This window comes from Bos javanicus, chromosome 3 (genome assembly GCF_032452875.1).
Source record: "Bos javanicus breed banteng chromosome 3, ARS-OSU_banteng_1.0, whole genome shotgun sequence".
Taxonomy (NCBI): Eukaryota; Metazoa; Chordata; class Mammalia; order Artiodactyla; family Bovidae; genus Bos; species Bos javanicus.
This window is the reverse complement of record NC_083870.1, coordinates 21,679,984-21,707,808: the sequence shown is the minus strand read 5'-3', so window position 1 is coordinate 21,707,808 and position 27,825 is coordinate 21,679,984. Positions and strand designations below refer to the sequence as shown.

Here is a 27,825-nt window from a genome sequence, read left to right as displayed (position 1 = left end):
CTCTGCCGCCGCCGCCGCTTCCTCAGTGCTGCCAGCCTCTCCAGAGCCCGCGCGAGTCACGTGAGTGCGCCCGGCCCACAGAGGCGGTGGCGCGGCTGCTGACCCCGCGGCCCGCCTCCCAGAACTAAAGAGGCGCAGGAAGGAGTCCGCCCGCCGCCGCCCGCCGGCCGGCTTCTCAAACAGCCCCTCGCCGGTCCTCCAAACTCCCAGCGAGAAGAAGGAAAGAGCGCCTCCGGAAACCACCGAAACGCTGGGGCAGATCGGCACACGTTTTTCCTCTTCGCCGGTCCTCGTCGGTGGCCGTGCTCCTGCGCGAAAGGACCTTGGGCTCCCCCTCTGCCCGGGCGGCCAGCGGGAACCTCACAAAGCAGTTGTGGGGAGCTCGGCGGCGTTACGTTGCATTGACCCAGAGGTTAGTGGAAAATGCGGTCTGAACGAGGCGGCCCTGTCTCTGGACCCGGGGCTCCACTCCGGAACCGGAACCAGCGGGAAGGGGGTGAAGAGCCAGGAGCCAGGCTCCCTAGAAATCCTTTTCGAGGATGGCAGAGGGTCTGGGGATGTGTCCCCAAAGACCTGTGGATGGAAATAGTGAAGCTGAAAGGCATACTCTTGGTTGGCTTCTGAGGGATTGAGAGAAATAAATGAACAAACCAGTGTTTGATAGCACTTGTGATTATATAGTCAACCATGTCTGTTTCTTTTTGTGTCTACTTAGTCAAGAAATCGAAATTTCAAAATTAAATACTGCCCTGCTAACAACATACTTCATCTCTATCTGAAACACCCTGTTGAGAAGCTATCATTTATCTCCTGACTTACTTTGCAAAGTTGTCATTGCCTGTTCACTCCCAATAGGAGTGAAACAATGAAGTATAGAATCTAAGGTCTGTGATAGATCGCAAAACCATCTACACCCAATCTTTCAAGAAAATTAGAATCATATATGAACCCATAAAGATAAATCTCCTATACCTAGGTTTCCAGTCTTCTTTTTTGATGCATGCATGTGGGGGGTTTTTCACAATAATTGAACTTTCCTCTACATTTTGCTTTGTAACCTTCATCTTTCACTTAATGAATAATTTTCTACACTAATACATACTGTATTGTGAATGTTGACATAGAATTCCATTGTACGCATATACCATAATTTATTGAAATAATCACTTACTAGGTTCCTAGAATATCAGTATTCTAATGTGACATATTTTTATCATTCCCTTGGAACAGAATAGCCAAAACAAAAGAATTACGTCAAAGATATGCAAGATTTTAAGGCTTTTGGTATATCTACTGTCACATTGACATCTAGAAAGAACATGAATTTACATTCAGCAATTCTGCTCCCAAAATAAAAGAAAAACTTCCTGTCATACTGTCTTTTATTTTTTTCCTAGCTCTGAGACTCCTCAGCGTAATGACTCAAGCAGAAATTAAACTGTGTTCTTTGTTGCTGCAAGAGCATTTTGGAGAGATTGTAGAAAAAATTGGAGTCCACCTAATCAGAACTGGCAGCCAGCCCCTAAGAGTTATTGCCCATGACACAGGAACATCACTGGATCAGGTATGTTTGGATCACATCAATTTGCTTTCATTTCATTAATTTCTTTTACCTACCCTTGAATATTGTTACTGCCTGCCCCACAAGGACAGAGGAGCCTCGTGTGCTGCAGTCCATAGAGTTGCAAAGAGTCAGACATGAGTAAGAGACTGGATAATCCCACAAAATGGAAAAGAGCAAAGTCTGCCCTAGGATCAGAAGGGTGTTATTTGAGAGGAGAGAGAGAATGAGACATAGGGCCCAGGGTTCTGCTTCTCAAAGTCTTCTGGCTCCTTGTGGCTTCTTAGGCAAATCTTTGCTCCTCCTGTCCCATACTTCATTTATTCATAATGAGTCTATTAATCTCAGTACTACATTTTAGGAATTAGAATAATAGAGGGGAAGTAAACTGTACTTTGAAAGATAAAGATTGGAGGAAATATGAACATCATAGTAAGGAATCGTCCTGATTTTTTCCACTGACATTCGATTCTTACTAACTATTCCAGTGGAGAGAGGGAGCAATTTGCAGCTGTCTCTTGATGTTTAGGAAACTGTTAGACAAAACTTGCCAGCAATAATGAACTGCATCTTCAGACTTTTCTTCTCTTTCTTTTGTATCCTCTCTAGGTTAAAAAAGCCCTTTGTGTCCTCATCCAGCACAACTTGGTGATATATCAAGTGCACAAACGTGGAGTGGTGGAGTATGAAGCCCAATGCAACCGGGTGTTGCGAATGCTTAGGTATCCCCGGTACATCTATACCGCCAAAACACTGTACAGTGACACTGGAGAGCTCATTGTTGAGGAGCTGTTGTTGAATGGCAAAATGACAATGTCAGCTGTCGTGAAGAAAGTAGCAGATAGGCTCACAGAGACTATGGAGGGTCAGTACTGTATCCACAGCTGTTAACAAAAGCATAGGTTGACTGGATGCAGGAGTGAACCCTTAGCTACCTGAGGCCGTCTCATTCGCCTGTTTCCTCCTGTCATACAGATGGCAAGACCATGGACTATGCTGAGGTATCAAACACATTTGTGCGACTAGTGGACACACACTTTGTGCAGCGTTGCCCCTTGGTGCCTGCCACTGAGAATTCAGATACTGGGCCACCACCACCTGCCCCCACTCTTGTCGTCAGTGAAAAGGACATGTACCTGGTTCCTAAACTGAGCTTGATAGGTAAGGAATTTTGACCCCGAGATCTGTGACTTGCCCTGATTGTCGATTCTTTCATGAAAGTTTCATAGTGATTGTTAAATGAATGACTTAATCAATGAAGCAATTACCAAGGATTTGCTCTATGCCAGATACTGTGGTATAAAGTGATGAAAAAAACATTATAGTCCCTGCACTTATGGAGCTTGAGTCTAGTATAGGAAGCTTACATTAATCAGATAGTCTCATGGATATATAACTAACAAACTGTGATTAGTACTGTGAAGAGAAAGTATGAAAAGTGTGAGGAGTGTTATGAAAATATATAACAGGGGACCAGATTTACCTGGGAGTTTAGGGCACATGCTTCTTTGAGAAAATGGCATTTGAACCAAGATTTTAAGCAGAAGTAGGAGCCAGTCAGTGAGGTAAGGTGTGAAGAGGTACAGAGGATAAGCATTTTTGGCAAAAGGAATTGTATGTAGTGAGAGAAAAAAAAGTATATTTGAGGAATTAAAAGAAGATCAGTGTAGTTAAAGCATAGAGAGCAAAGGAAAGAGAGCCATACGATAAGGTTAGAGAGATAGGCAGGGAATAGATCATGCAAGATCTCATAGAGCACTTGTTCTTTATCGTAGATGTGAAGGAAAACTACTAAAGGATTTTAGAGGAAGTAACATCATCTAATTTGCATTTTAAAAATATGTTTCTGTCTGCAGAAAGGAGGGGGCAAAGGTAAATGTAGACAAACCAGTGAATAATTAGGCATAGAAGGGATGAGGAAAACAGAAATCAAGAATGACACCTGGCTGGCGTACATGGAAGGATGAGTGTACCATTCACTGTGAAAGGAAGCCTTGGAACAGGAGCAATTTGAGGGAGAGAGACTATGAGTTTCTTTTTGAACACATTGAGTTTCAGATGACTTCATCATTAACTTGAATTTCTTGTAGTTCCTCCGTCTCCTCAACATCTCTTGCCTAGAGGCCACTACAGAGGTCTTTGGGATAGCAACACCTGTCACCTTCCACAATTTCCTGTCATCATAGGAGATGTAGCCTATCAGTGCGCCTGTTATGTTTGGCAGGGAAAGGTAAAAGGAGGAGATCGTCTGACGAAGATGCTACTGGGGAGCCCAAGGCCAAGAGACCAAAACAGACCACAGATAACAAAGAGGTAATGATGCTTCTGGACTTGGAGTCCTCACCCTGAGACCAGCCAGGAAGAGCACTGAGATACCAAGCCCTGAAGAGCTTCAAGGTTCTTGGGTTGAGAAGTAGTGGGATTATGAACTTGATCAAATGTTGGCCAGGGACAGACTAACAAAGAGGGCACTCCATTACTGTCTCTATACTGTCCATTACTGTCTCCCTTCTGAGGCTTAACCTCATTGGACAGAGGTAGTGGCTTATGCACAAATAAAGGGCCTAGAAAAAGTTTAAATTGATCACTGTGGCTGGACTGTAGAGACCCACAGGGATAAGTGGCCACAAATGAGTCTAGAAAGATATGTGTAGACCTGAGCTCTTACCTTCAAATGCCTTCTCAGCATCCCTATAAAGATGTCTAATAAGCATCCCAAAAGTAGTATGACTAAAACAGAGTAATTGATTTCTCATTCCTAGCTATCTACTCCCTCCTAAGCTTTCCTCATCTTAGGAACATCACCAAGACCAACCACCTAGGATACCATTTGCTTAGACCAAAGTCCTGGGAGCCATCTGACCTCACAGTAAAACCTGTCAACCCAATTTCTAAAATCAATTCAAATCTGACTGTTTCTTACCATTCCCAGTCACCTTAGTCCACACCACTATCACTGTAGTCAAGATTTCACCAGCGCTCTCCTAAGTGGTCTCCCTTCCTACATTCATACCTGCATAAGAGCCAAAATGACTTGCTAAATTGTTCTTTTAAAAAAAAAAAACCCATCACTGATTTTTGACTCCTTTAATAACTTCCCATTACTCTTAGAAGAAATCCAGATCTTTACCATGGATTATTATCCCTTACATAAACTAAGTCTTTGCGTGATCTGCTGGGGACAAGGCTCTCTAATCTCAGCTCTTCCTTCCGTCCCTCAAATATGTCATACTTGCTCTTCTAGTCTTTTGGCTTTCGTCCCTAGGATTTCTTCTGCTTCAAGATCTTCATGTAGTTGCCTCTTTTTCATCATTCCGATCTCAGTTCAAATGCTGTTTTTTAAGAGCTCGAGCCCCATTGCCCACTCTCTATTCCATTCTCTACCACATTTTCCCATTTCATCTTCACAGCATTTAAAGGTAGATAAAATTATTTATTATTTGCACTCCCAATAGACTATAACTCTTTGAGGACAATATCTTGACCCTGGTACCTGGAATACTAGCCTAACATCAATAAATATTTTTTGATCGACTAAGAGGTTTACACTTCACCCTGAAGATAAGGGGGAGTTGATGAATTTTAGGTGAATGAAGTAGCTAGATTTAAGTTTTAGAAATGTTACAATAGTACAGTGGTTCATAACTTGTACAACTTCATGGATGCATTTCAGAGAGTCTACCTGTACTTGTTCATATGTACATTTTCCTATAGAGTACTCATAGCTTTTTTCAGATTCTTCAAGGGGACTGTACCCCCAAAGCTGGAAAAGCACAGCTCTATGAGAAACAGGGAGAACAGTGCAAAAAGAAAAAGATTAAAAACAGAAAACCAAACTATCCTCTTTTATAGTGTTCATTAAAAAAAAATGAAAATTAGTTAGGAGGCTACTTACAGTCATTCAAGTGAGTCAACATTAGAGCCTAAAATAAGGTAATGACAGGATAAAGAAAAGTAGACCTCCGATTGGGCTTCCCTTGAGGCTCAGCTGGTAAAGAATCCGCCTGCAATGTGGGAGACTTGGGTTTGATCCCTGGGTTGGGAAGATCCCCTGGAGAAGGGAAAGGCTACCCACTGCAGTATTCTGGCCTGGAGAATTCCATGGACTGTATAGAGTCAGACACAACTGAGCAACCTTCACTTCACTAAATCCACACAATTGAATGGTTTTTTTCTCCAACCAATTTAGTCACTACTGTATAGGAAAAGGAACAGTGAAATCCAAACTCCTCCCTAGAAAACTTCATTGTATCTAAATGTTTCTTTCTAATACTTTTCTCCTCAGCCCATTCCAGATGATGGGATTTATTGGCAGGCCAACCTTGACAGATTCCACCAGCACTTCCGTGACCAAGCCATTGTCAGCGCAGTTGCCAACAGGATGGACCAGGTGATATCTAAGTGGGTGGGACAGTGGCTATCAGGAACATTACACTGTTTACCAGATGTGGCCACTGGCATATAGCCAGAGCCCACACAGCAGAATGAATTCTGAATTCCAGTTCACTGTTCAAACCTAGACCAGTAGTGAGATCGTGAGGACCATGCTCCGGATGAGTGAGGTCACCACTCCCTCTGGTGCCCCCTTCACCCAGCCATTGTCTTCCAACGAGGTGAGCTTCATGCTTCTTATACTAGTTTTCTGACAGACTCTTGGATGTTATAATTATACGTAGAGCCTGGGATTAGGTTAAGGTCTGGACCTTGAAAGAAAGGGTTTTTGCCTTTTGAGGTGGGACAGTGATTAGCCCCAGGTGGTAGGTACTGAAATATTTGGTCTCTTGGGAATTCAACCTTTAAAACCCTAAACCACTGTTTTAGTCAAAGTACAAGTAATTCTTTTTTTTTTTCATTTTGAATATATTTTATTGAAGTACAGTTGATTTACAATGTTGCATTAATTTCTGCTATACAGCAAAGTGGTTCAGTTTTATATCTATATATATATATATATATATATATACACACACACACATTCTTTGCTTTTTCATGTTCTTTTCCTTATTGGTTTATCACAGGATATTGAATATAGTTCCCTGTGCTATACAGCAAACCTTGTTGTTCATTCATTCTATATGTAATAGTTTGCATCTGCTTATCCCAAACTCCCAATCCAAACCCTCCCCTACCCACCTCCCTCTTGGCAACTACAAGTCTGTTCTCTGTAAGTCTGTTTCTTTTTTGTAGATAAGTTCATTTGTGTCATATTTTAGATTCCACATATAAATGATACTGTGTAGTATTTGTCTTTCTCTTTCTGATTTACTCTACTTATTGTGATAACCTCTAGGTTAATCCATGGCTGAGTAGTATTTTGTTGTATATATATATATGGTACAGATTACTCTTAATTGTTCTAAGTATTCACTGCTTAGAATCTGAGCCTTAGTGCTCAGGATATTATTTGGCTGCTTGTATTTGTTTTTTCAGTATATTATATATATTTTAATTTTTTAATGTTTTATTAAGTTTTGAATAAAAAATATTTAATATATCAAATACTTTATATTGTTACTTTTTAACCATACCAATATTTATTCATATTAAATATAGTTGTATTTTTACAGTGTTTAAATTTTTTTAAGTTATTCTGTAACAAAAATTTAAATACAAATGTTTTTCCAATGACAAAAATAATTATATGACCTGTTTTTAGAGATCTATAGTTCTTCTTTAAGATTTCTTTGTTTAGCTGCACCAGGTCTTAGTTGCTACAGGTGGGATCTTTGATCTCTGTTGCAGCATGCAGGATCTTTCACTGCAGCATGCACACTCTTAGTCACAGCATGTGGGATCTAGTTCCCTGACCAGGGATCAAACGTGGGCACCCTGCTTTGGGAGCACAGAGTCTCAGCCACCGGACCACCAGGAAAGTCCCTAGAAATATATAGTTTTTCAAAGTGGTAGTTCCCCAAACTTTCAGAAATGGCAGGCAAGTGCTGTATCTTGTAGATGGCAGTTACATGGGTATATAAAATTGTCAACACTCATCAAACTGAATCCTTACGATCTGTGCTTCTTGTATGTAACATACTCTAGTTTAAATACATATGTAGTTTTGCATAATCCCAACCCGAGATTTTTGTCAGTATTTTGATACATATCTTTATTCAGACTTCTTATATATAGTCTCACTTAAATGTAGGTATATGTATATTTTTTAACAAAAATTTTAAAAGGGATTATACTCTGCAAACTGTTCTAAACTTGCTTCTCTCATATGACAGTATATATAAACTTCCTTTTCATGATCTATCTCATTCTTTATAATGGCCATATCACATTCCACTTAATGTGGCCATGCTATACTGTATTTTAATGAACTCCTTACTATTGGACATGTGAATTCTTTCCAGTTTTTACTCTTACCGACAATGCTGCTGTGCTTTGGGACATTTTTATACTTGTGATATCTAAAGTTAAAACATCTTTATTTCAGCAATGTCACCAGTTCTAAGTTCCCAAACTCATTTTCACTGTGTCTTTTTGCTCCATAGATCTTCAGATCCCTACCTGTTGGCTATAACATCTCTAAGCAAGTTCTTGATCAGTATCTCACTCTGCTGGCAGATGATCCAGTAAGTCTTTTTTTTTTTCTTTTTCTTTTTTTTTTTTCTATTGTGTTTAGGATTAATTTCTGCCACTGATAACTAGTAGCAGTCTTCTGCAGCTTCATTCTCTACCTAGCCAGCTCAGACAATTTCTCTACCATCGCCTGATGGGAGAGCTTCCTCCTACCAACTCAACCAGATTTGCTCTTCTGGAAACAGAATCACTGGACTTTCCATTCAGATAACACAAGTTCTCTCTCTCTTTTTTTAATAGCTAGAGTTTGTTGGAAAGTCTGGCGACAGTGGTGGAGGAATGTATGTCATCAGTATCCTTATGGGTGGTTATTTCCTTAATAGTCAGGCAGCCTGAACTATGAAACAGAAGGGTGACTTTAAGAAAGATTTGATGATATTTAGTATACTAAGTGGGGAAGGGAATGGCAATCCACTCCAGTATTCTTGCATGGAGAATTCCGCAATCAGAAGAGCCTGGTGGGCTACAGTCCATGGGGTTGCAAAGAGTTGGACATGACTGAGCGACTAACACACGCATATAGTATACTAAGTAAGTTAGAAAATTGAACTAAAACACTGATGATAAAGAAGTAAAACAGACTTTTAACCAACTAAATTTTAGTTAAGCAAAACCCTGACTTAAGCACCTTTAGTTAATTAAGGTTTTGAAATACTTAAATAACATAAATGAGACTAATGGAAAAACAAAACGGTATTTAAATTTTAAATTAAATACTTGGGAATAAAACTAAGAGCGCAATATCCAGGCCAAAACATCATGGAGTGACCTTTACCCTCTACATAAAGACCTGCATAAGGCTCTAGGATCTCTAGCCACGGCCACTCTGGAGTCCGTCGTACAAGAGAGGTAAGGCGGTTACCCTGAAAGGGTTGGGGGTCAGGTAGTTCCTTTCCACACCCCATTTGAACAAGTGATTTGATCATTAGGTAACCGACCAGTATAGGCACACCTGGCACATCTTGCCCATTTTCCACTGGACCACTATGGGTCCCATCTATTACTGCTCTTTACCCCAAATACCCTGCTGCTTAATTCCCAGGGATGCCAATTCATCAGCCTTCCTAACACCTTTCCTTACAAATGCAGGAACTGAGGCATTCGAGTCAGCAGTTGGTGACTCTTATGATTAGCAGTATTGTCATTGATCTATGGAGTTAGGAAGAATTCTCTGATTGCTGTTCCTCTCAGGTCCTTGCTCCACACATAGACACTAAACAACCCTCTGTGACTAAGAACTAAAGCTAATTTATGTTGGCCTGCCATTTGCTTCCTTTATTCCTTTCCAGATTTGGATCTCGCTGTGCCAGAATATTCCGTCTAGTTTTACAAAAGAAACACCTGGAGCAGAAGCAGGTAGAAGACTTTGCAATGATTCCAGCAAAGGAGGCAAAGGATATGCTTTATAAGATGCTCTCAGAAAATTTCATATCACTGCAGGTAACAATAATTGCCAACCAGCAGAGGTGATGGATGAGAGAAATTGCTGAAGCAAATATTCTGAACCTCAAACAAACTCTGTATCCATCTTTGAGACAGAAGAAAAAAAAAGATTGACAAAGACATACCAAGCACTTGCAAGATAACTGTGGAGCTTTATCTGGCCTTGTAAAAAAGAGGCAGAGCCAAGAAATCACCCCAGAATCACTGTACCTTTTTTTCTTTAGCTCCTTGTTCCTATGATTTATCCTTTCCTCAAGTCTTAAGTTTATTACCAGTCAGTCTATCAATAGCATCTGTTGGGTCCTCACTGCATGCAGAGCTATGTACTCTACCCTAAAAGGAAGTAAGATAGAATGGATTTTGGAATCAGAATCACAGCTCTGCCTATCACCCAGTTACACTAAGCAATTTACCTACCGTCCTTTTTCCCACCTACAAAATGGTGATAGATGGAGGTAACAGAAATAATATAGTTTGTTGTAAAAATCAAATACAGTCTACTTGGCACATAAGAGTTGCTCAGTAAATGTTAAGCGCCTTCTCTTTCTTCCCCACTCAGGATGTTGACAATCAAAGGGAAAAACAGGACATCCCAGCCCTCCCTATGGCTGATTATGCTATAAACACAGATGCTGTGTGACTGGGGAAGAGGGAATATAGGTGAAAGAAAGGGCTTAGTAACTCCAGATGGCACAGGTATTTACTTTGCCAGTTCTGAAGGAAAGTATAATGTCTCTTATTTTTCTTTCTGTGAACAAATAGGAAATTCCCAAAACACCAGACCATGCCCCATCCCGGACCTTCTATTTATATACTGTGAACATCCTGTCAGCTGCCCGAATGTTGCTGCACAGGTGCTACAAGGTAACTCCTCCCCATTCCCTCTACAGAGATGTCTCGCCCTCACGCCCCCTTTAGCTGTTGTGCCTGAGCTACTTATACAGAAAGAACTGTGCATTTCTTCTCTCTCCTCAGAGTGTAGCCAACTTAATAGAAAGGAGACAATTTGAAACCAAAGAAAACAAGTGAGTAACATTTTCAACTCAGTAATTACATATTTCAAGGCCAAAAAGCTTACGGGGAAATTTTCTATAGAAATGGAAACCAATAGAGATAATAACCTGTCTGGTTGCACTGAATTATTGGCTTAGGTTGGCATAATCATGCATTTGTATACACTTGTCAGATATCCCCAGTGAAATAGTTCTGCAGATTAAATTTATGGGCAACATATAAACTGGCACCAAACTTTTAAGTACGAGTGAGAAGCAGCAAGAGTTTCAGGAATAAAGTCACATTTCTAATTAAACTTGTAGGAAACATCCTTAGAGAGTGACATTGTCCACTTTGACCAGGAACATGGTAAAGGGGGAGTTATGCCCCAGGTCTATGGGATGAAAGAATCTCCAGGGCTAGGGGACATGCCTCAGAGTTGTGTTGTTCTGACAGGCGTCTACTAGAGAAGTCTCAGCGGGTAGAAGCCATCATTGCATCTATGCAGGCCACAGGCGCAGAGGAGGCGCAGCTCCAGGAAATAGAGGAGATGATCACAGCCCCCGAACGCCAGCAGCTAGAGACCCTGAAGCGCAACGTCAACAAGTAAGCCTCACAGACTTCAAAGCTACATTGAAACTATCTTCCTCCTCACCTCAATCAACAGAATTTAATCCACCTATTTTACTAAGCTCAAATTTCTGAAGATATTCTCAGCTTCTCCTCCCTCACCTCTCTCTCTCTCCTCTCCTCTCTTCCCTCTCTCTCTCCTCTCTCTCTGTCTCTGTCATGTTCACCACGACTCTTGATGTTACTTGAGCAGCGTGTCCCAAATCTGGCCTTTCATCTTGCTCTCCACGCACGCCCTTCTCACCTTTTCCCCAGACCTTTGCAGTCACCTCCCCCTTCAAGCCATTTCTTATAATGCTTTCAAAGTTAGTTTCTTTAAAGGGATTGATAATAGCACTCTTCTACTTTAAATGCTTTATTGACTTCTTGTGTACAGCGTAAAGACCAGCCTCCTTGGCATAACATACAAGTCCTTTCATGGTCTTATACTAGCCTGTCCCTTCTTCCTCATTTCCTTTCACTCCTCACCATAGACCGTCAGAGAGATTGCTTTGAATCTGGGGAAGATTGCCATCTTAATGATACTAAATCTTCCAACCCATGAATATGAAAGGTCTTTCCATTTACTTAGTTCTTCCTTAATCTCTTTCAATGATGTTTTCAGTATTCAAGTCTTATAATTTTTTTGGTTAAATTTATTCCTGTTTATTCTTTTTTGATACTGTTTTAGTGTTTGCTTAAATTTCATTTTTGAATTGTTCATTGCCAGTGTATGGAAATAGAACTGATTTTTGTGTGTTGATTTTATATCCTGCAATTTTGCCAATTGATTTACTAGATGTGGTAAGTTTTTTGTGGATCCTTTGAGATGTTTCTGTCTATAGGATTATGTTATCTGTGAATTAGAAATAGCTTTACTTCTTCCTTTTCAATTTAGATGCCTTTTGTTTTTCTTGCCTAATTTCCAGACTAGAACTTCCAGTGAAATGTTGAATGGAAGTAAAAAGCAGGCATCCTTGTCTTGTTCCTAATCATAGGGGGAAAGTTTTCAGTCGTTCTCCACTAAGTATGATGCTCAGTATGGGTTTTTCATGGATGATTTTTATCAGTATTATCAGAGTAGAAGCGGTTTTCCCTTCTATTCCTAATCACTTTCAGCCTCAGCCACTCTCAGCTTCTATTTTAAAATACATTTAAACACACTGCAGGGCAAATCCTATTTTCTAAAACACAGGAACTACTTTTAGTAAAGAAGCCTGACTAGATACATCTTATTTCAAGATGTTCTGTTCCTCCTCCACTCACCTCAGCTTTATTTAGAATTTCTGTTACGTTTAGTTTCTGTAGGGCTTCCCTGGTGGCTCAGACGGTAAAGCGTCTGCCTACAATGCAGGAGATCTGGGTTCAATCCCTGGGTCAGGAAGATCCTCTGGAGAAGGAAATGGCAACCCACTCCAGTACTCTTGCCTGGAAAATCCCATGGACGGAGGAGCCTGGTAGGCTACAGTCTATGGGGTCGCAAAGAGCTAGACATGACTGAGCGACTTCACTTACTCAAGTCCTTTTACACCTGTGCCTTTAACATGTGCTTTTTCCTCCTTGCAAATTAGACTATAACTTCTCCTGGGACAGAGGTGTTGTTTTTTGAACCCTCAGCAATTTCCACAGTGCCTAGCACATACGAGATGCTTGGTCAACAGGAGAATGAGCTATTAGTTCTCTTGCTTTCTGCCCAGTACTTTTGAGGGTAACCAGTCCAGCCTCTAATCTTAAATATGCTGATAAATGTTCAGTCTGGACAAATGCTCTCATTTTTTTCACTCAGGTTGGATGCCTGTGAGATCCAGGTGGATGAAACCATCTTCCTGCTGGAGTCATACATCGAAAGCACCATGAAGAGATAGTGACCCAGAAGAAAAGTCTTCCTCCAAAGATCTGAGGGGATTGGAAGAATAAAGGAGTAGGAGAAAATCCAGATTCTGTGCTGACATTCCCTCTCCCTACCACCCAGAGTACACCAGAAAGAGTGTAACCTGTCTTTTTTTCAAGTTTGCTGATTCTGTTTTAGAACCATCATTATATTCTATCCTCATCAAATCTTGGCAGGAGAAAGAACCTTAAATCAACTAGATTAATCATCTATTAGATGTATCAGTTCCCACCAAGAAGTTAGCTAAAGCTGTGTTTGAACATCCCTGACAGAAAAACTTCTTCCTAAGCTTTTTATCCCATTTTCAAAAAGCTGCACCTGTTCTTTACTTTGTTAAACTGTAATATTAAACACACACACAGTGTAGAGAATGTGAAAGACTACCACGGAGAGGGGGATAAAATCTATTTGTAGGGCTAGTAGGTGGGTTGGCCCAAGCAGTCATACTAGAATCTATGGATAAATGTCATATTTGCCAGCTCTGGGCTTCTAACACATCTGAAATTATGTGTGTAAAACTTAGCACAGTGCTTGGCATATGATAAGCACTCAATAAATCACTGCCTTTCTCTTCACCATTATTCCTAAAAACTGGCAATTGTAACTTCCCTCTCTCAGTACTGTGGATAGATGATTAGTTGGTATAATTTGTCCCAGCAGCTTCATTTCATTTAAAACAGTTAGGTCTTATTTCATAATCACTTCAGTTTGCTCCTACCAAGTGTTAGTCCTAATTCGTTAAACATTGGAATCCCAATTAACTGTAGAGACAATATACAAAGATAACTCTTAATATAATACCATCTCTGCCTTCAAGACACTTACCATCATTTTTGAGCATCCCCAGTACCAAGATGCAAAGATGAATAGCCTCGAGCACAAACATAATGAAAGGGGACAAATAAGTACAAGGATGTGTTGGGGGGCTGTAGTATAGAAGTAAAGGGGAGAAGGGTCAGGCAAGAAAGGAGGCAAAGAGAAGTGACACAATCTGTATTTTGGAAGATAGGGATTTACCAGGTGAAAGAGGGAAAGACCCCAGAGGGAAGCAGAGCCTGTTTCTTAGGGGACCCACAAATAGGATATGACTAGAAAACAGCATAAGTCCTGCCAGAATTGACAGGCAGGAGCAAGGACTGGTGGGTCCTTGCTATGCTGTGGTAAGTAGCTTAGCTTATCCTGAGACCATGGAGAAGCAAGATGAGCAGACTTGTGTTTTGGAAAGATCACTCTGAACTGTAGAGAATGAATTGGTGGGGGCAGGACTATCTCAGTTCAGTCACTCAGTCGTGTCTGACTCTGTGATCCCATGGACTGCTGCACACCAGGCCTCCCTGTCCATCACCAACTCCCAGGGTTTACTCAAACTCATGTCCATTGAGTTGGTGATGCCATCCAACCATCTCATCCTCTGTCGTCCCCTTTTCCTTCTGCCTTCAATCTTTCCCAGCATCAGGGTCTTTTCAAATGAGTCAGTTCTTTGCATCAGGTGGCCAAAGTGTTGGAGTGTCAGCTTCGGCATCTGTCCTTCCAATGAATATTCAGGACTTATTTCTTTTAGGATGGACTACGTACAGATTTGTAATAATATATCAGGCAGAATATGAGGAAGACTTGAACTAGGGCACCGGAGGCTGGAGATTAAGACACAGATTTGAGAACATTCAAGGAGGTAGAATCTGGTGGACTTGGCTGCCATTTGAGTGAAAAGAAAGAAAGAGAAGGTGTCAAGAATGTTTCCTGGGTGTCTGGCTAAGAGATAGATGTAATTAATCCGAGGTGTTACCTGCTAGCACAGGTGTGCAGAGTGTCCTGGAAGGTTGCTTACAGAGTTCCACCCATGCCTGGTGGGAAATGACACATGAGTCCAGAAATCGCTCAGTCTAGGGATCATTTTCCTAAACAGAAGATGGGAGGACAAAAGGAGCTGAGGATTTAGAGGCGTTCCGCTTTGTCATTTATTTATTATACTCCTGGATCATCCCCAAGGTTCTTCCCTCAATTTCCCCCTGGGACGTTCCGGAAGCCCGGTTTCCTTCCGAGCCGCCGGAAGGCTCGGAGGGGAAGCGCAGCTGGGCCACCAGAGGGCGCCAGGCGCGCCGCAGCCCGTGATGGCGGCGGCACGGGTGCTGCTACTCCTCTCCGGGCGCCCGGAGTCGGTGAGCTTCGCGCAGAGTGTGTGCGGCCTCCTGGGCGCCGGGTCGGGGCTCGGGCCGTGGCCCACGCACTGCGGCCTGAAGCGGGGACAACTGGTCCTCTCGGACAAGCCTTTCCCAGGCGCGTCGGCCAGGCTTCCGCTCCAGGTGGAGAGAGGGGACGCGATGGGGCGGGTGAAGGACCGAAGGAAGGGACCGGGAGAGGGTGGGAGCTGGAGGCGAGAGGCCTGGGCCGGTCACCTGCCTCGGGCTCCTCCAGTTCCTTGTCTCTTCTGCGATGTTAACCCCAGTGGCTCCCTCCCGCCAGCGACCGCCTTTCTGCCCTTTTGCGGCCCTGGACCAACAGCCCAGGGCTCCGGGGGTTGAGCTGCCCCCGAAAGGTCGAGGTGTGGATCTGGGTGTGGCGGTCATTCTGCAGTCCAGCGACCAGACTGTCTTGTTGACGCGAAGGACAAGCACCCTCAACATTTCGCCCAACCTCTGGGTACCCCCAGGTGAGTGACCTGAGGACAAGGCCCAATGTCCAGGAAAGAAATCTGCCTCTACCCCACAGCTCTTTTCCCAGTCTCAATGACAGAAGTAGGCCCAGAAGTGTGGTAGGTCCCAGAATCACAAGGGGCTACAACTGCATCTGTGTCCACTGGAGGAGGGGGCAAGCGTGAATAGTGAGTGGGGGTCCCTGGACAGGAACACCACCTTTCACCGACTGGTCCCACTGTTGTTGCAGGTGGGCATGTGGAACCTGATGAAGAGGTAACCAATCAACTGAGCCAGACCGCACCCTCTGCTGAAGGAGAGACCCTGTCTGGGACCACAATGGGGTGTGGGCTGGAGGAAGGGCAAACACAGGACTTGTAGGAGCCAGGCATTGGCCTCTCTGACCTCCTATCCTCTCACCCCCAGCTGCTGGATGGGGGGCTTCGAGAGCTTTGGGAGGAGAGTGGACTCCAGCTGCCCCAGGGCCAGTTCTCCTGGGTCCCTCTGGGGTTATGGGAGGTGAGACAGGGGCCTGGGAGAGGTTCCTTCCTATCTAACCAAGAGCACTTAATAACTACTAACCCACCAAAGCCCACAGAACAGCCCTACTTGCCTTGACCACAGGGAAACTGATGGAGTGTGGGTGGTTTGGAGTCCCCAATCCCATGACTCTTACCCATGTCCCTCCTACACCATTTCTACTCTCCACTCCCTCAGCTGCATTTCCAAAGTCTCAAAAAGGGACAGGAAGTTCTCTTTTTTTTTCTTCTTAGTCTGCCTACCCCCCTAAGCTGAGCTGGGGTCTCCCCAAATACCATCACATCGTTCTCTACCTACTTGTCATCTCCCAGGAGTCACAGCAGCAGCTCCAGGTAGGGCTGGCAGTAGACAAAGGAAATGGGGCTGAGGAGGCCCAGAAAGACTGGTTCCAAGGATGACTAAGGTGCGGGGAAAGTCAGAGATAACCACGAAATACAATAGCCTCTCCTTTGTCCCTGCTCCAAGTCTCTCCATTCCACCTGTGGGTAGGCTGTGATCAAGAACAGGTCTTCTGAGAGAGGCCATGACTAAAGCATCAACATGTCTGGCCCCAGGCCCGGATTCAACCAAATGCAGGAGAGGTGAGTGCCTTCATGTGGCTGGGACCAGACATAGCAGCTGCAGTGGCTGCCACAGAGGATGGGACAGAGACCCCCAAACATCTTCCCCAGGACCTACCATCTTCTGTACCGTAAGTAGGAACTTCTCCCTGTCCCTCCAACACATAGACATTGAGAAGTTTACCTTCTGTCTCCTCCTCAGGGGAAGACATGTGTTGTGGGGGAGATTTAGGGACGGAGTTGGTCAACTGATAATGAAGAGAGCACATAGATCAAAGACAGTGCCTATTATACTCCCAAGAATTCCTGTCTAATAGGCTACCTGGGTTTCGGTCCCACACTCTCATTGGGGCAAGTCATTTTACCCTCCTTTCTGTAAAATGAGGTTAACCCCCCCGACCCACCCCTCTCCTGTGGTGGTTCGGAGGATCATATGACCTAATGGATATGGAAGTGGGGCTAAGCCACAAGGCACAGCCCAGACAGGAGCTGTCGTTCTGCAGTGCAGTGGAACTAAAAGAGAATGGAGGAGCCCAGCCTCTGGCCTTGCCCACATCCACCCTGCTGCGGACAACCCCGGGCACGGCAGACAGCAGAGAGAGGGTCAGCACTGGCACCAAGTTTGCCCTCACGCTTTGGCTGCAACATCTGGGCAGGTAAGGATGCGGAAGGACATAAGGGCTCCACGGTGTTGGGCTGAAGGGGCAAAGAAAGGAAGAAAGAACAACTGCCCTGGCAAGTCCTCAGTGTAACACCTGGAGCTCACTTGGACCCAGGGCCAGCAAGGGATAGCAGAGCGTGGACCTCCCTCCCCACCTCCCCACACCAGGGATCTGGAAAGCCGAGTGCTTAATCACCTCCCCAGCCCACCTCCGTGACACTCACAGAACATTCACAACCTTTATTATGGGTAAGAACTTTGCTACAACTGTGAAAATAAAAAGTAAAATTACAACATAGATCCTGGGCCCCAGAGGAGCCTGAAAAGGGAGACAGGCGAGAGCACAAGGATGCTCCCACCTCCCAGGAAAGGTGCAGAATGAGCCAGACCTAACCCCAGGGCCACCAGCCTTTAGAAGCTCAGGCCCCAGGCTGGTCAGCGTAAGCAACGTTGTGAACTTAAATATATAAATAGAGACCCAGGCAGTCAGCCAGGCCCTTCTCCCAAACGCCTGGGGATCCGGGCTAAGGCCTTATCTCCTCCTTAGTCATACTGGGCAGTAGGAGGCAAGGAAGGTCATCTTTGGAATATTTTGGTTTTTCTTGTTTACGCACAAAAGATCTGCAACCCAAAATAGAATTCTCCGTCCATGTGTCTGCCTATCTCAGTTACTCCACCTGTCTGTTTGGCCAAAGAAAACGGAATGGACACGAAGAGATGATGGATGCAGGGGAGCAGAGCCGGCTGTGGGGGCTGGGAAGAGAGGGTATCTGGGGGACACGAGAAAAGCCCCTTCCCCACAAGGCCCTAGACAGTCAAGGCTGAGGACTCAGCCCTTTCCCCAACTCACATCCCATCCCATCTGCCTCCCACTGCCTAGATTAACAGACCCAAAGGAATGTGCTGGATGTCAAAGAACATTTCCAAAAGCAGACCCCAAATGTCCTGAAAAAGAGGTTAAATATTAACCCTTTGGGTGCTAGCCTCGTCAGGCAGAGATAAGGCCAAAAAACCGGCGTCCACGAAGGTATTTCTGGCCATTGACCAAAGCTCCCCTGCCTCCGCCCCAAGGGGTCAGAGTGGCCAGGAGTCTAGACTCCACAGCATACTTGTTCAGTGTTGGGAGACTCAGTCCAGGGAAATGATGTCTGACCGACAGCCAGTCAAAGAGGGACCTGAGGGCAGGGGTCCTCCATGGCCCTCCCTTAAGGTGCCTCCAGGGGCCACAATGCTACTGACACGGCCAGGAGGGGGTGCCGGCGTGGCGCTGCGGTGAGAGCTCCCCAACGTGGGGGTGAGCGGGCCCAGGAAGTGGGAAGGGGTCCCTCGGTACTGGAAGAAGTGGCCCAGGGCATCCTGTTCATCTAGTGAGGTGATGACGGAGGGACCATAGTGCTGGGAGGAAGCAAGAGTGTGGTGTAAGACTTTATCCGGACCTTCCTTACCCGCCTCCCAGTCACCCATCTCACAAATACCATATGGGATAAATCAACCCCTCAGAATCCCGAAGAGTTCTCTGAGAAGCAGGAGAGCTCTCCTCTGACTCCTTCCCCCACACCCCAGCCCTCTTCCCTGCCCTGAGACAGCCCCACCAGCTCAGCCCTGTGGGCGTCTGAAATGTGTGGAATGTCCGGCTAGGGCAGCCACGGCGCTCAAGTGCACGTGGGTTGGGGGCAGGGTGGGGGGTGAGCAGACAAGAGCAGAACTACACCAAAAACTAGAGACAAACAGTAACGGGACAGAGGAAGACTCCAGTGAGAATCTGAGGAAGTCCCAGGCGGGGCCTCCGAGGGAAATAAACTGCCCGTACCACCCCGCCCTTCATGAAGAAGCCGACTTAGGTCTCGGGAAAATGAGGGGCCCCATCAGTGCCTAGAGAGGAAGCTTCAGAGATATGAGGTGGAGAAGGGACCACTTACCTGACTCTCAGTCTGAAGAAAAGAAAATAAATCTAAACCTGGTAGGAAAAGAAAAATTAAAATCAACCTCCTATCGAAACACTTCATCACACACACACACACACACAAACTCAAGGAAGTTCCCTGGATTGTAGCCCTTTGCAAAATAGCCAAAAAGCTCTGAAGAGGAGCAAGGGTTCTGAACTGGTTTCGGGGAGGACGTGGCAGGCCAGGGCCCCATGCTGTGATCCGTGTCATACCTTGGATATCAGCCCCGAGGGGGAAGGCGGGCGGGTACTCATGTAGTGGGAGACTGGACAGGAAATCCCCGCCCAGCGTGCCCATAGCAGGGCTCCGCAGCACCGAAGATGGCTGGTGACCAGATGTCAGGACTCTGTGGGGGAAGAGATGGAATCACAGGTGCCCTCACCCAGTTCAGCATCCCAAGTCCCCTCTCTGCCCCAGGGTCTGCCCATTCCTGATTTTTCCCTCTGTGCCCTGTGCTATAGATTCAGCCTGTTTCTTCATACCCTTTGCTTCCAGGAAGAGCCGGGATGGCAGCTGACGTGACAGGACAGTGCTTCTTCGCCGGGGGCAGGTCCTCCTCATCTGATGAGCTTTCTACTGTCAAGTCAATAACTTCAACCTTCTTCTTACTCTCCGATGGATTGCCCTCTTGGACTGGGCTATACTGGAGGCCTGTGGGTGGTAAGAAGACTGTGTCTCAGAGAAGAAGCCACACAAGACTTAGCTCAACTGGGGGACAAGGGGTCACTCACCATCCAGCCCATACCCTGGCGGGGGGCAAACCTCAGATGCCTCCTTCTTGGGTTTCATTGGGCACCAGGATCCATCTTCCATGAACTGGATCTCATCACAATCCGAGCAGGAATTAAGAATCTCCATGAATAAACTGGGGGAGAGGAAAGATGGGAATTCACATGGCTGGGAGGTGGCTGGAACAGTGGCCACGGAGTTCTGGGACTCACCTTCCTGAACCTGTTTCCTCATCTGTAAATTAGGGCTGTTATCCACCCTCCTGGCCTCTCTGGGTTGTTGGAATCAAAGCAACGTGAATAAAGAAAGTGAAAGTGAAGTTGCTCAGTCGTGTCTTGACTCTTTGTGACCCCATGGACTATACAGTCCATGGAATTCTCCAGGCCAGAATACTGGAGTGGGTAACCTTTCCCTTCTCCAGGGGATCTTCCCAACCCAGGGATTAAACCCAGGTCTCCCACATTGCAGGTGGATTCTTTACCAGCTGAGCCACAAGGGAAGCCCAAAAATACTGGAGTGGGTAGCCTATCCCTTCTCCAGGGGATCTTCCCGACTCAGGAATCAAACCAGGGCCTCCTGCATTACAGGTGGATTCTTTACCAACTGAGCTATGAGGGAAGCCCAAGGTGTATAAAAGAGCTGTGAAAACTTTAAATGCTAAGTTTTAAAATAAACACATGCTAAAAAATCTGTTTCGTGTGGTACTAGGAACAAGACAGAAGCAGCAGAGGTACAGAACACTATGAAAGTGTCAGTCGCTCAGTCATGTCCCACTCTCTGTGACCCCGTGGACTGTAGCCTGCCAGGCTCCTCTGTCCATGGGATTTCCCAGACAAGAATACTGGGGTGGGTAGCCATTCCCTTCTCCAGGGGATCTCCTCGACCAGGGATTGAACCCAGGTGTCCTGCACTACAGGCAGATTCTTTACCACTAAGCCACCAAGAAAGCCCTCTATACAGAACTCTATAAACCACCTCAAAAAAGGCACTGGGAACAAGAACCGTAACAGAGGATCTGGAAGAGAGTTAAGACTCACTAGATCAGCACATCCAGGCCCTCGGAAGAACCTGACTGCTATGTACAGTAAGAGGTCAGGTAATTGTTCTATGTAACAGTTCGTATCACTTACCCTAACTTTGAGCAAGATACTGCATCTTTCTAGGCTTCAGCTTCCCTCCCCTATAATGACAGTACCCATCTCACAGGGTTATCGGCATCTCACAGGCTTCAGTGAGATAAGGCATGCAAAGTTCTCAGCACAATGTGTAGTGAGTCCTCAATGTGGGAAGATAGATAATATTTCTATAAAATAGACAGGTAAGCAGGTTCAAGGGAGGGGAAGTAAGTTATTGATATGGATTTATATATACGGGGGGCAGTCCTAGCAGATATCCTCAGTAAAAGGAAGCAGAATGCAGAATGGTCCTACCCATCAATGATAAGAGATTCATAGGGAGCTTTCTTGTCACACACAGGACATGTCCACGTTGGTTTCTTCTCATTCATCTGTAGATAAAGGGCAGCATCGAAGCTCTGCAGGTGGGCGCAGGTGAGGGCGCGACAAGGGACAGTCAAGCGCATCTTCCCCAGCTGAGGAAAGACAAGTTCTCTGGTCAGAGTCCCCATGTCCCAGAAAGCTTTATGCCTACCGCCCTACGAACCCTCATCTGCGTCCAGAAGTTCATGCCACCCCTCCTGCCCCTTCTCCTCTCCCTGGTACCCACCGGGCACATGAGTGACACCCGGAGACTCGTAGTAGCCACCTCACTGTCCGGGTCAGCGGTCAACTTCTCCTTGACTGAAACAAGAGTGGGGCCAGAGCCACAGGGTCAGCAAGGCTGGAGAGAGCCCCGGGAGATGCTGAAGCCAGAAGCAGATGGCCCTGACAGAGGCAGCTGGGGAGAGAGGCTTTGGGGGCCTATGAGATAGCATATGGGGGTGGCCTGGGACCTGCATTATGAAGGCTAAGTGGGGGAAGGGGATCTGCCAGTCCCTAAAGATGCTTAATCTTCAGCATCTTTGGCAGAGACGACCTAGAGGGAATTGAAGCATTGCCAGGACGGTTGGAGTAGACGATACTTAAGACTCTTTCTAGGGACTTCCCTGGTGGTCAGTGGTTAATACTTCATTTTTCCACTGCAAGGGGCACAGGTTCAAGCCCTGGTCAGGGAACTAAACATGCATGCCATAAATAAATTAAAATTTTAAGTTTAAAAAAGACTCTTTCTAGTCTGGAGAACCCATATTCTAACAGTTAAGGTCTGTGAGGTACAAAGCAGATGTAGAACTGGGAATGCAAGAGTGTCACTCAAGCCTGGAGTGGCCCCACTTTTCAACCACAAAGACTGGTAAGAGGGGTACCACAAGGGTTTTAGGATTCATGTAAAAGGTAACAAGGTAAGTTGTCACAAGAAGGGTATAAGTTTAACTATAAAGGCCAGAGGGCCAGGAAAAACTGGATCTGGGTCGAGGGAAGAGGGGCAAGATGTTACTCACTCAGTGCCCGGGAGTGGTCTGGGTTCCGGATGCCCTTTGCTCTGAGTTTTTGTAGCAGGGTCCCTGCCGTCAGCTGCCTCACCAGGTACACGGACAAGGAGTAATTCTACTTGGAGGTGGGAGAAACAATTAGCCTCTGCATTGTACACCTCCACTACCACCATCTCCACTTTGTTACACAAGGGCCAGAGACAGCAAGTTAAGGGAGAGAGACCCACAAAGAGATGGATATTTCCCCAGCCCAAGACACTTGATGGTTCCCTCTCATTCCCTGCAGGCTTCTCCAGGCTCCCTGTCTCAACCATGCTCACCCGTCCAAACTCAGACGACCAGTTAACCACGATGGTGTTGGGAACAGTGGCCGAGAGACGAGCCAGGGGTGTGATGTTGATGGGGCGGCTGGGTCTCTTGGGCTCAGCCCCGTTCTTGGTAGGGGGAAGGTAACCCTGGAGGAGGGAGGGGCGGACTGGTCAACACATCTTGTCTTAGGTTACTCACTTTCTGGAGAAAAGGTCAGCTCATTCTCTGACCAAGGAGATGGGGGCCCATTCAGTGACTCAAAAAACTGGGGCACTAGCTAGGGTCGGGAGTGAGGTTCATTCCTGGGGGAAAAGGAGAGCTTATTCACTGACCAAAGATAAAGGAACCTGCTCACTGCCTTCTTAAAAAGGAAGAGTAGGGATACCCAATTTCTTCTAACCCTCAACTCTAGGATCATCACTTCTGAGAATCTTCTCTGAGTCTTTGGGTTGAACTAATATCCCTCCTGATGCTGGGAAAGATTGAAGGCAAAAGGAGAAAAGGGCAGCAGAGGATGAGACGGTTGGATGGCAACACTGACTCAATGGACATGACCTTGGGTGAACTCCGGGAGATGGTGAAGGACACAGAGGACTGCCATGCTGCAGTCCATGGGATCGCAGAGTTGGACACAACTTAGCGACTGAACAACAACAACGTCCCTCCTCTGGGTTCTAAGAGAACCTTTGTTCAGCCCTATCCTAGTTCTCGCCAGACTATATCGATTCAGGCAGTAAACTGAGCACCTACTATGTGTCAGGCACTGTGCTAGGCACATCTCTTTCATAACAGATGTGTAGCTAACATTGAAGAACTCAAACAAGGAGAGGGCGACTGTCAGAAGAAGAAGAGCATTTACCGGCAGGGGGCACAGTTTCCCATTGACCTTGACAAAGAGGTTGGGGGGGAAGTAATCTTCCTGGGGGCAGCTGGTCTCACAGAGACAGAACCTGGTAACAGATAAGAGAAGATGAAAGTATGGGAGGCAGTTTCTGGAACAAAATCTGACAAAGAGAGGTAGGCAATCTCAGAAAATCAATCAAGGGTATCTGTAGCCTTTAGCTTCCAAACAAGAACTCCAGGCGGGTGTGACGGAGCAGGGGTATCTCCTAATAAAGAGTGCGCATACCCTCACTTCGTTCCCACCCTCAGTGGGAGACCTGCTGGGAGACAGCATCAACTCACCTTAACTGCACCTGTATGGTATAATCGCATTTGGCTCCTGGCAGAACCTCTCTGAAACAGGGAGGGAGAAGGAGAGATGTCAGTGTGTGGCCCCTGGCGGGTAGCACAGGGGTGAACAGAGAAACAGAGAGTTAGATGTCCAGGGGATAGAGACGAGACATACAAGAGAATGAGGGACAGAGCAGGTGCAGGAGGATGGTGAGAAGGGGGCAAAAAAGAAAAGAAGAAAGTCAGAGAGCAGAGTCTCAGGGTAACCACCCAAGGATGAGGCAGGGGGACTCAAAGAGACATACCTGGAAGTAAGAATCTGCTGCACTTGCTGGGGGGTGAGGGCAAAGGTGAAGTGCGCTTCCTCGAACCGCTGGCTAGAAGTGGATGCTGAGGACACAAAGGGACAGTTATTCCCAAGCCCATGCCCACGTGGCCACAGAAGTGGCCACTATTCCAGTGTGCTGAGCGCACAGGACAAAAGCCTAAGAAAGGCTTGAGGAAGAGGCAGGGAGGCCAGGAAGACCCAGGGACCATAAAGATCCATACCTAGGGTGGTAGGCCGGATGAGCTCCCCGTAGATTTCATAGAAGGGCAATGGTTTCATGGTAACGTCAGGGTGCACAGGCTGGGGTAGAGGAGGGTGCATGTCCACTTCACGCTTGGGGCCCAGCAGGGTGCCAGGGGCCAAGAGGGCCGGGGGGATGGGAGCCAGAGGACCAGGAGAGCCTACAGGAGGGGTTCCAGGGGGCAAGGAGAGCAGAGAAAGATCAGAGGGCCCCAGGGTCTTGCGGGGAAAGCGTCGGCGGTAAAGCTCTTTGATCTTCATCTGGACACTGGGGGCACAGCTAGACTTGAGGAGGTGTAGGGCCTTGGCCAGGAGCTCGTGCTTCCGTCCACTCTTGTTCCGGCCAGCAAAGCCGAGGAGCACCTGGAGCTCAGACACCCGGAAACTCATCACCATGTGCTGTGGAGATCAGAGAAGCTTGAGGATCCTATCTTGCACAGACCTGTCCTGCCAAAGACACTGGGGCTGAGCTTTTAGGTGGGCAATGCGCTTTCCCTCCAGCACTGATCTGAAAGATGCTTTGCAGCCAGTGGATTACTGCCAAACTGCCTACCTAGCCAAAAGGACATCTAAGTCCCATTCTAGCAACCCTGAGGTCACCTCTCCACTATCCCCCAGGCTTGAGCAATCCTGTCTCCCCATCCCGTCAGTTGACCAGGTGGGGGCAGGGTGCATGCCACCCTACAGCACAACTCTGAGTCCACTACAGCCTACCACCACCCTGCCTTGAGCCTGGACCCTCCTTTAAGCCGCTTATCTCCTCTCTTGCTCTTTCTCAGACTCTCAGACCCATCCTAGCCTCCTGAAAGGGAACAGGAGACAGGGAGGAGGGGGAGAAGAGGATTCAGGCCACACAGCCCCACAGGGAAGAAAGGGGCCAGGTGGCTGGAGGATTGTGCCTCAAAATCAACTCCTCTCCACACCTTAATCTACCTCAGCTATTTTCCCCAAGCTTTTGTGGCCAGGTCAGGGTTCAATGCTCATAACTTCCCAAACCTTTTCTTGGTGTTATTTACATAACCACTCACCCCTCAGTCCTATTTTTTCTGGGAGAGAAACAGGACCAAAACTTGGGGTGAGGGGTTAACAGTGAATTGTGGAGTCCAGGTATCCTTCCTGTTTACCTGTTTACTCCATCTGCCAGGAACTAATAACCTGCTTCTCTCCTACCCAGAGAAAGTAAGTGATTCTTCCCTTCCTCCACAGGGGTGGAAGAAACAAGGGGAAAGCTCTAAAGAGAGCCCCTGGAAGAATGGAGAGAAGGTGATCAGCCCCTGAGCCAGACTGCAGAACTGCACACTCTCCTAGGAAGCTGGAACCAGTGACTAGACCTCAGACCTTCCCATGACTCTGCTTCCATTTCAAAAGGCAGAATAAAGCCAGGAGGCAAGGGGGTGAACCCCATGGTTTTTAAAGATTCTGCAAGATGGTTATTTATCCTCAAGATTCTGGTAGTGGTAAGCTCTCCGCTTAGAGGACTCACTTCTGTGAATCTCCAGGAGACCCTGCCACAGGCCGATCTTACTAATCATCTGCAATTCTTATGGAGGCATTATGGCTTTGGGCCCCTTTTGAGGAATATGATTAAAAACTTGCTCCTCTACCTTTATCCTCATCCTTATCTCCTCGGTCCTGTCTTTATTTTTCCATTAGCTTTGTCAAGAAATTCTTCTTTTCAATCCCATAGTCTCACACTTTCTCTCTGCCCAGAGATACCGATTCACTAAGGCAGGACCTTCCTCTCAGCCTCCAGGATGCTTCTGCCCCACCCCTTCGATCTATCCCCGTACAGCCCCGCCCCCTAGATCTCAGCCACCTACTGGTACTTCCCAAGGCTCAGATCCCAACAGCAGCCCCAAAGTCTCTATCCTCTCAGCGCCTTTCCCCCAGGAGCCTCCCGGTAATCGGCCCCCCAGCCCCATTCCCATCATCTGCCCCCTACTGTCACCTCTCTAGGCCTCGATCGACTCGCCCGCTTTGCCTCTACAGCAGCTTTTCCTCCCCGCCCTACCCCTACATCTGCCCCTACTACCAAATTCGACTTCTACCCCGCGTCCCCGCCCCCTGAGCCTCGGCCCCCAACAGCTGCAATTCCCCTCGGCCCCACCCCTACATCTGCCCCGCGGCCCCGCCCCCGGAGCCCCGCGCAGCCCCTTTCTCGCCCACAGCCACTTCTCACCACCCCCAGCAGCCAGTCCCCACCACGTCTCCGGCCGCCACCCAAGCCCTCAGCACCCAGTCTCGGTCGCTTCCCAGACTCGGCGTACAGCCGGGCTCAGTCCAGATGGGGATGGGGGAGGGGGCCGGTACCTTTAATTCGCCCAGCTCCGCCATCTTGAGACATCGCAGGCGCCCGAGCCCGAGCCGAAGCTCAGGCCCAGGGACCGGCGCACAACTCTCCACCCCGGCGCCGGCCGCAAATGCCGCCTGCTCCGCCCCGTCCGGCCCCCTACACCTCCCCTTCCCAGCCCCGCCCGCCGTGTTTCGGACGAACCCCAGCCTCAGCCCCTCCCTCCACAGCCGGACCCAGCCGCTGCACGTCTTTGGCCGCGGTGCCAGACCCGTAGACCCGGAGGGAGTGTGCCGCCCGAAGGATCGCGGGGTCCCCGGTGGCATGGGAGAGGAGGTGAACCCGAAGTACCTGGGGGAGGGGGGCCTTGCCACGCCGGAGTCGGGAAGGGATGAGCTTTGAGAAAGCCAAAGATACTTGGGATATGGAGGGAAAAGTCTCGAGAAGGGCTTAATCTCAGACAAATGGGGGAGGGGGGAGCAAAGTTGGAGCAAACCCCCTCATCTCCCTATCTACAAGTTTAACCAGCCAAATTCAAGAGTTCCACCAACTCGGGAAATGGGTGAGACCTGATCCATTTTAGGGACGCATGAGAGTCGTGAATAGTTTATTTCAAGACGGCTATTCTCAATTCTTCACCCCCTCCCCCCCACCGGTTACATTGTATCTCATGGTCCCGCGGTAGGGCTCAAATTCGCCAGCAAAAAGTTTCGTGCGGAGAGTGGGACTTACCGGCACAGTTGCAAGGAGCGGGGAGGGGGCTCGGGACGCTCAGAGGGGGAGCTGAGGAGATGGGGGGGGAAGGGGCCCGGCGCTGCTCCCAAGGTCTGCACGGCTGGAGGTCGG

The 27,825-nt window shown here is 47.0% G+C and overlaps 3 protein-coding genes across 9 annotated transcripts; 2 read left to right on the top strand and 1 right to left on the bottom strand.

Moving 5' to 3' along the window:
- Positions 1–270: 270 nt before the first annotated feature.
- PIAS3 (protein inhibitor of activated STAT 3) lies at positions 271–27,820 on the bottom strand. 6 transcript variants are annotated; one of them, XR_009734871.1, is made up of 15 exons: positions 27,000–27,123; positions 24,671–25,088; positions 24,427–24,511; positions 24,134–24,184; positions 23,808–23,898; positions 22,960–23,094; positions 22,649–22,754; positions 21,877–21,950; positions 21,582–21,742; positions 20,154–20,287; positions 19,905–20,073; positions 19,635–19,768; positions 19,396–19,433; positions 14,869–14,980; positions 271–573 (listed from the first exon to the last, which is right to left on the bottom strand). XR_009734871.1 is itself a non-coding variant. In XM_061408674.1 (14 exons), exons 1-14 carry the CDS (start codon positions 27,021–27,023, stop codon positions 14,966–14,968), a joined length of 1,635 nt encoding a protein of 544 aa, XP_061264658.1. In that variant the 5' UTR covers positions 27,024–27,123; the 3' UTR covers positions 11,552–14,965. The 6 variants fall into 6 exon arrangements, 4 of the variants coding, with proteins under 4 accessions (XP_061264658.1, XP_061264668.1, XP_061264648.1 ...); XR_009734873.1 differs by lacking the exon at positions 271–573 and adding an exon at positions 11,552–14,774; XM_061408674.1 differs by lacking the exon at positions 271–573 and having other exon boundaries at positions 11,552–14,980.
- Positions 1,418–13,127, top strand: POLR3C (RNA polymerase III subunit C). Its single transcript, XM_061408700.1, has 14 exons — positions 1,418–1,564; positions 2,171–2,426; positions 2,537–2,722; positions 3,786–3,874; positions 5,847–5,951; positions 6,082–6,174; positions 8,059–8,139; positions 8,387–8,438; positions 8,935–8,995; positions 9,436–9,586; positions 10,352–10,453; positions 10,565–10,614; positions 11,039–11,188; positions 12,978–13,127. Exons 1-14 carry the CDS (start codon positions 1,418–1,420, stop codon positions 13,054–13,056), a joined length of 1,602 nt encoding a protein of 533 aa, XP_061264684.1. The 3' UTR covers positions 13,057–13,127.
- Positions 14,963–20,470, top strand: NUDT17 (nudix hydrolase 17). Of its 2 annotated transcripts, XM_061408710.1 has the most exons (8): positions 14,963–15,385; positions 15,546–15,732; positions 15,966–15,991; positions 16,142–16,234; positions 16,489–16,587; positions 16,810–16,946; positions 17,319–17,471; positions 19,918–20,470. In XM_061408710.1, exons 1-8 carry the CDS (start codon positions 15,194–15,196, stop codon positions 19,937–19,939), a joined length of 909 nt encoding a protein of 302 aa, XP_061264694.1. In that variant the 5' UTR covers positions 14,963–15,193; the 3' UTR covers positions 19,940–20,470. The 2 variants fall into 2 exon arrangements, with proteins under 2 accessions (XP_061264694.1, XP_061264705.1); XM_061408721.1 differs by lacking the exon at positions 16,489–16,587.
- Positions 27,821–27,825: the final 5 nt, after the last annotated feature.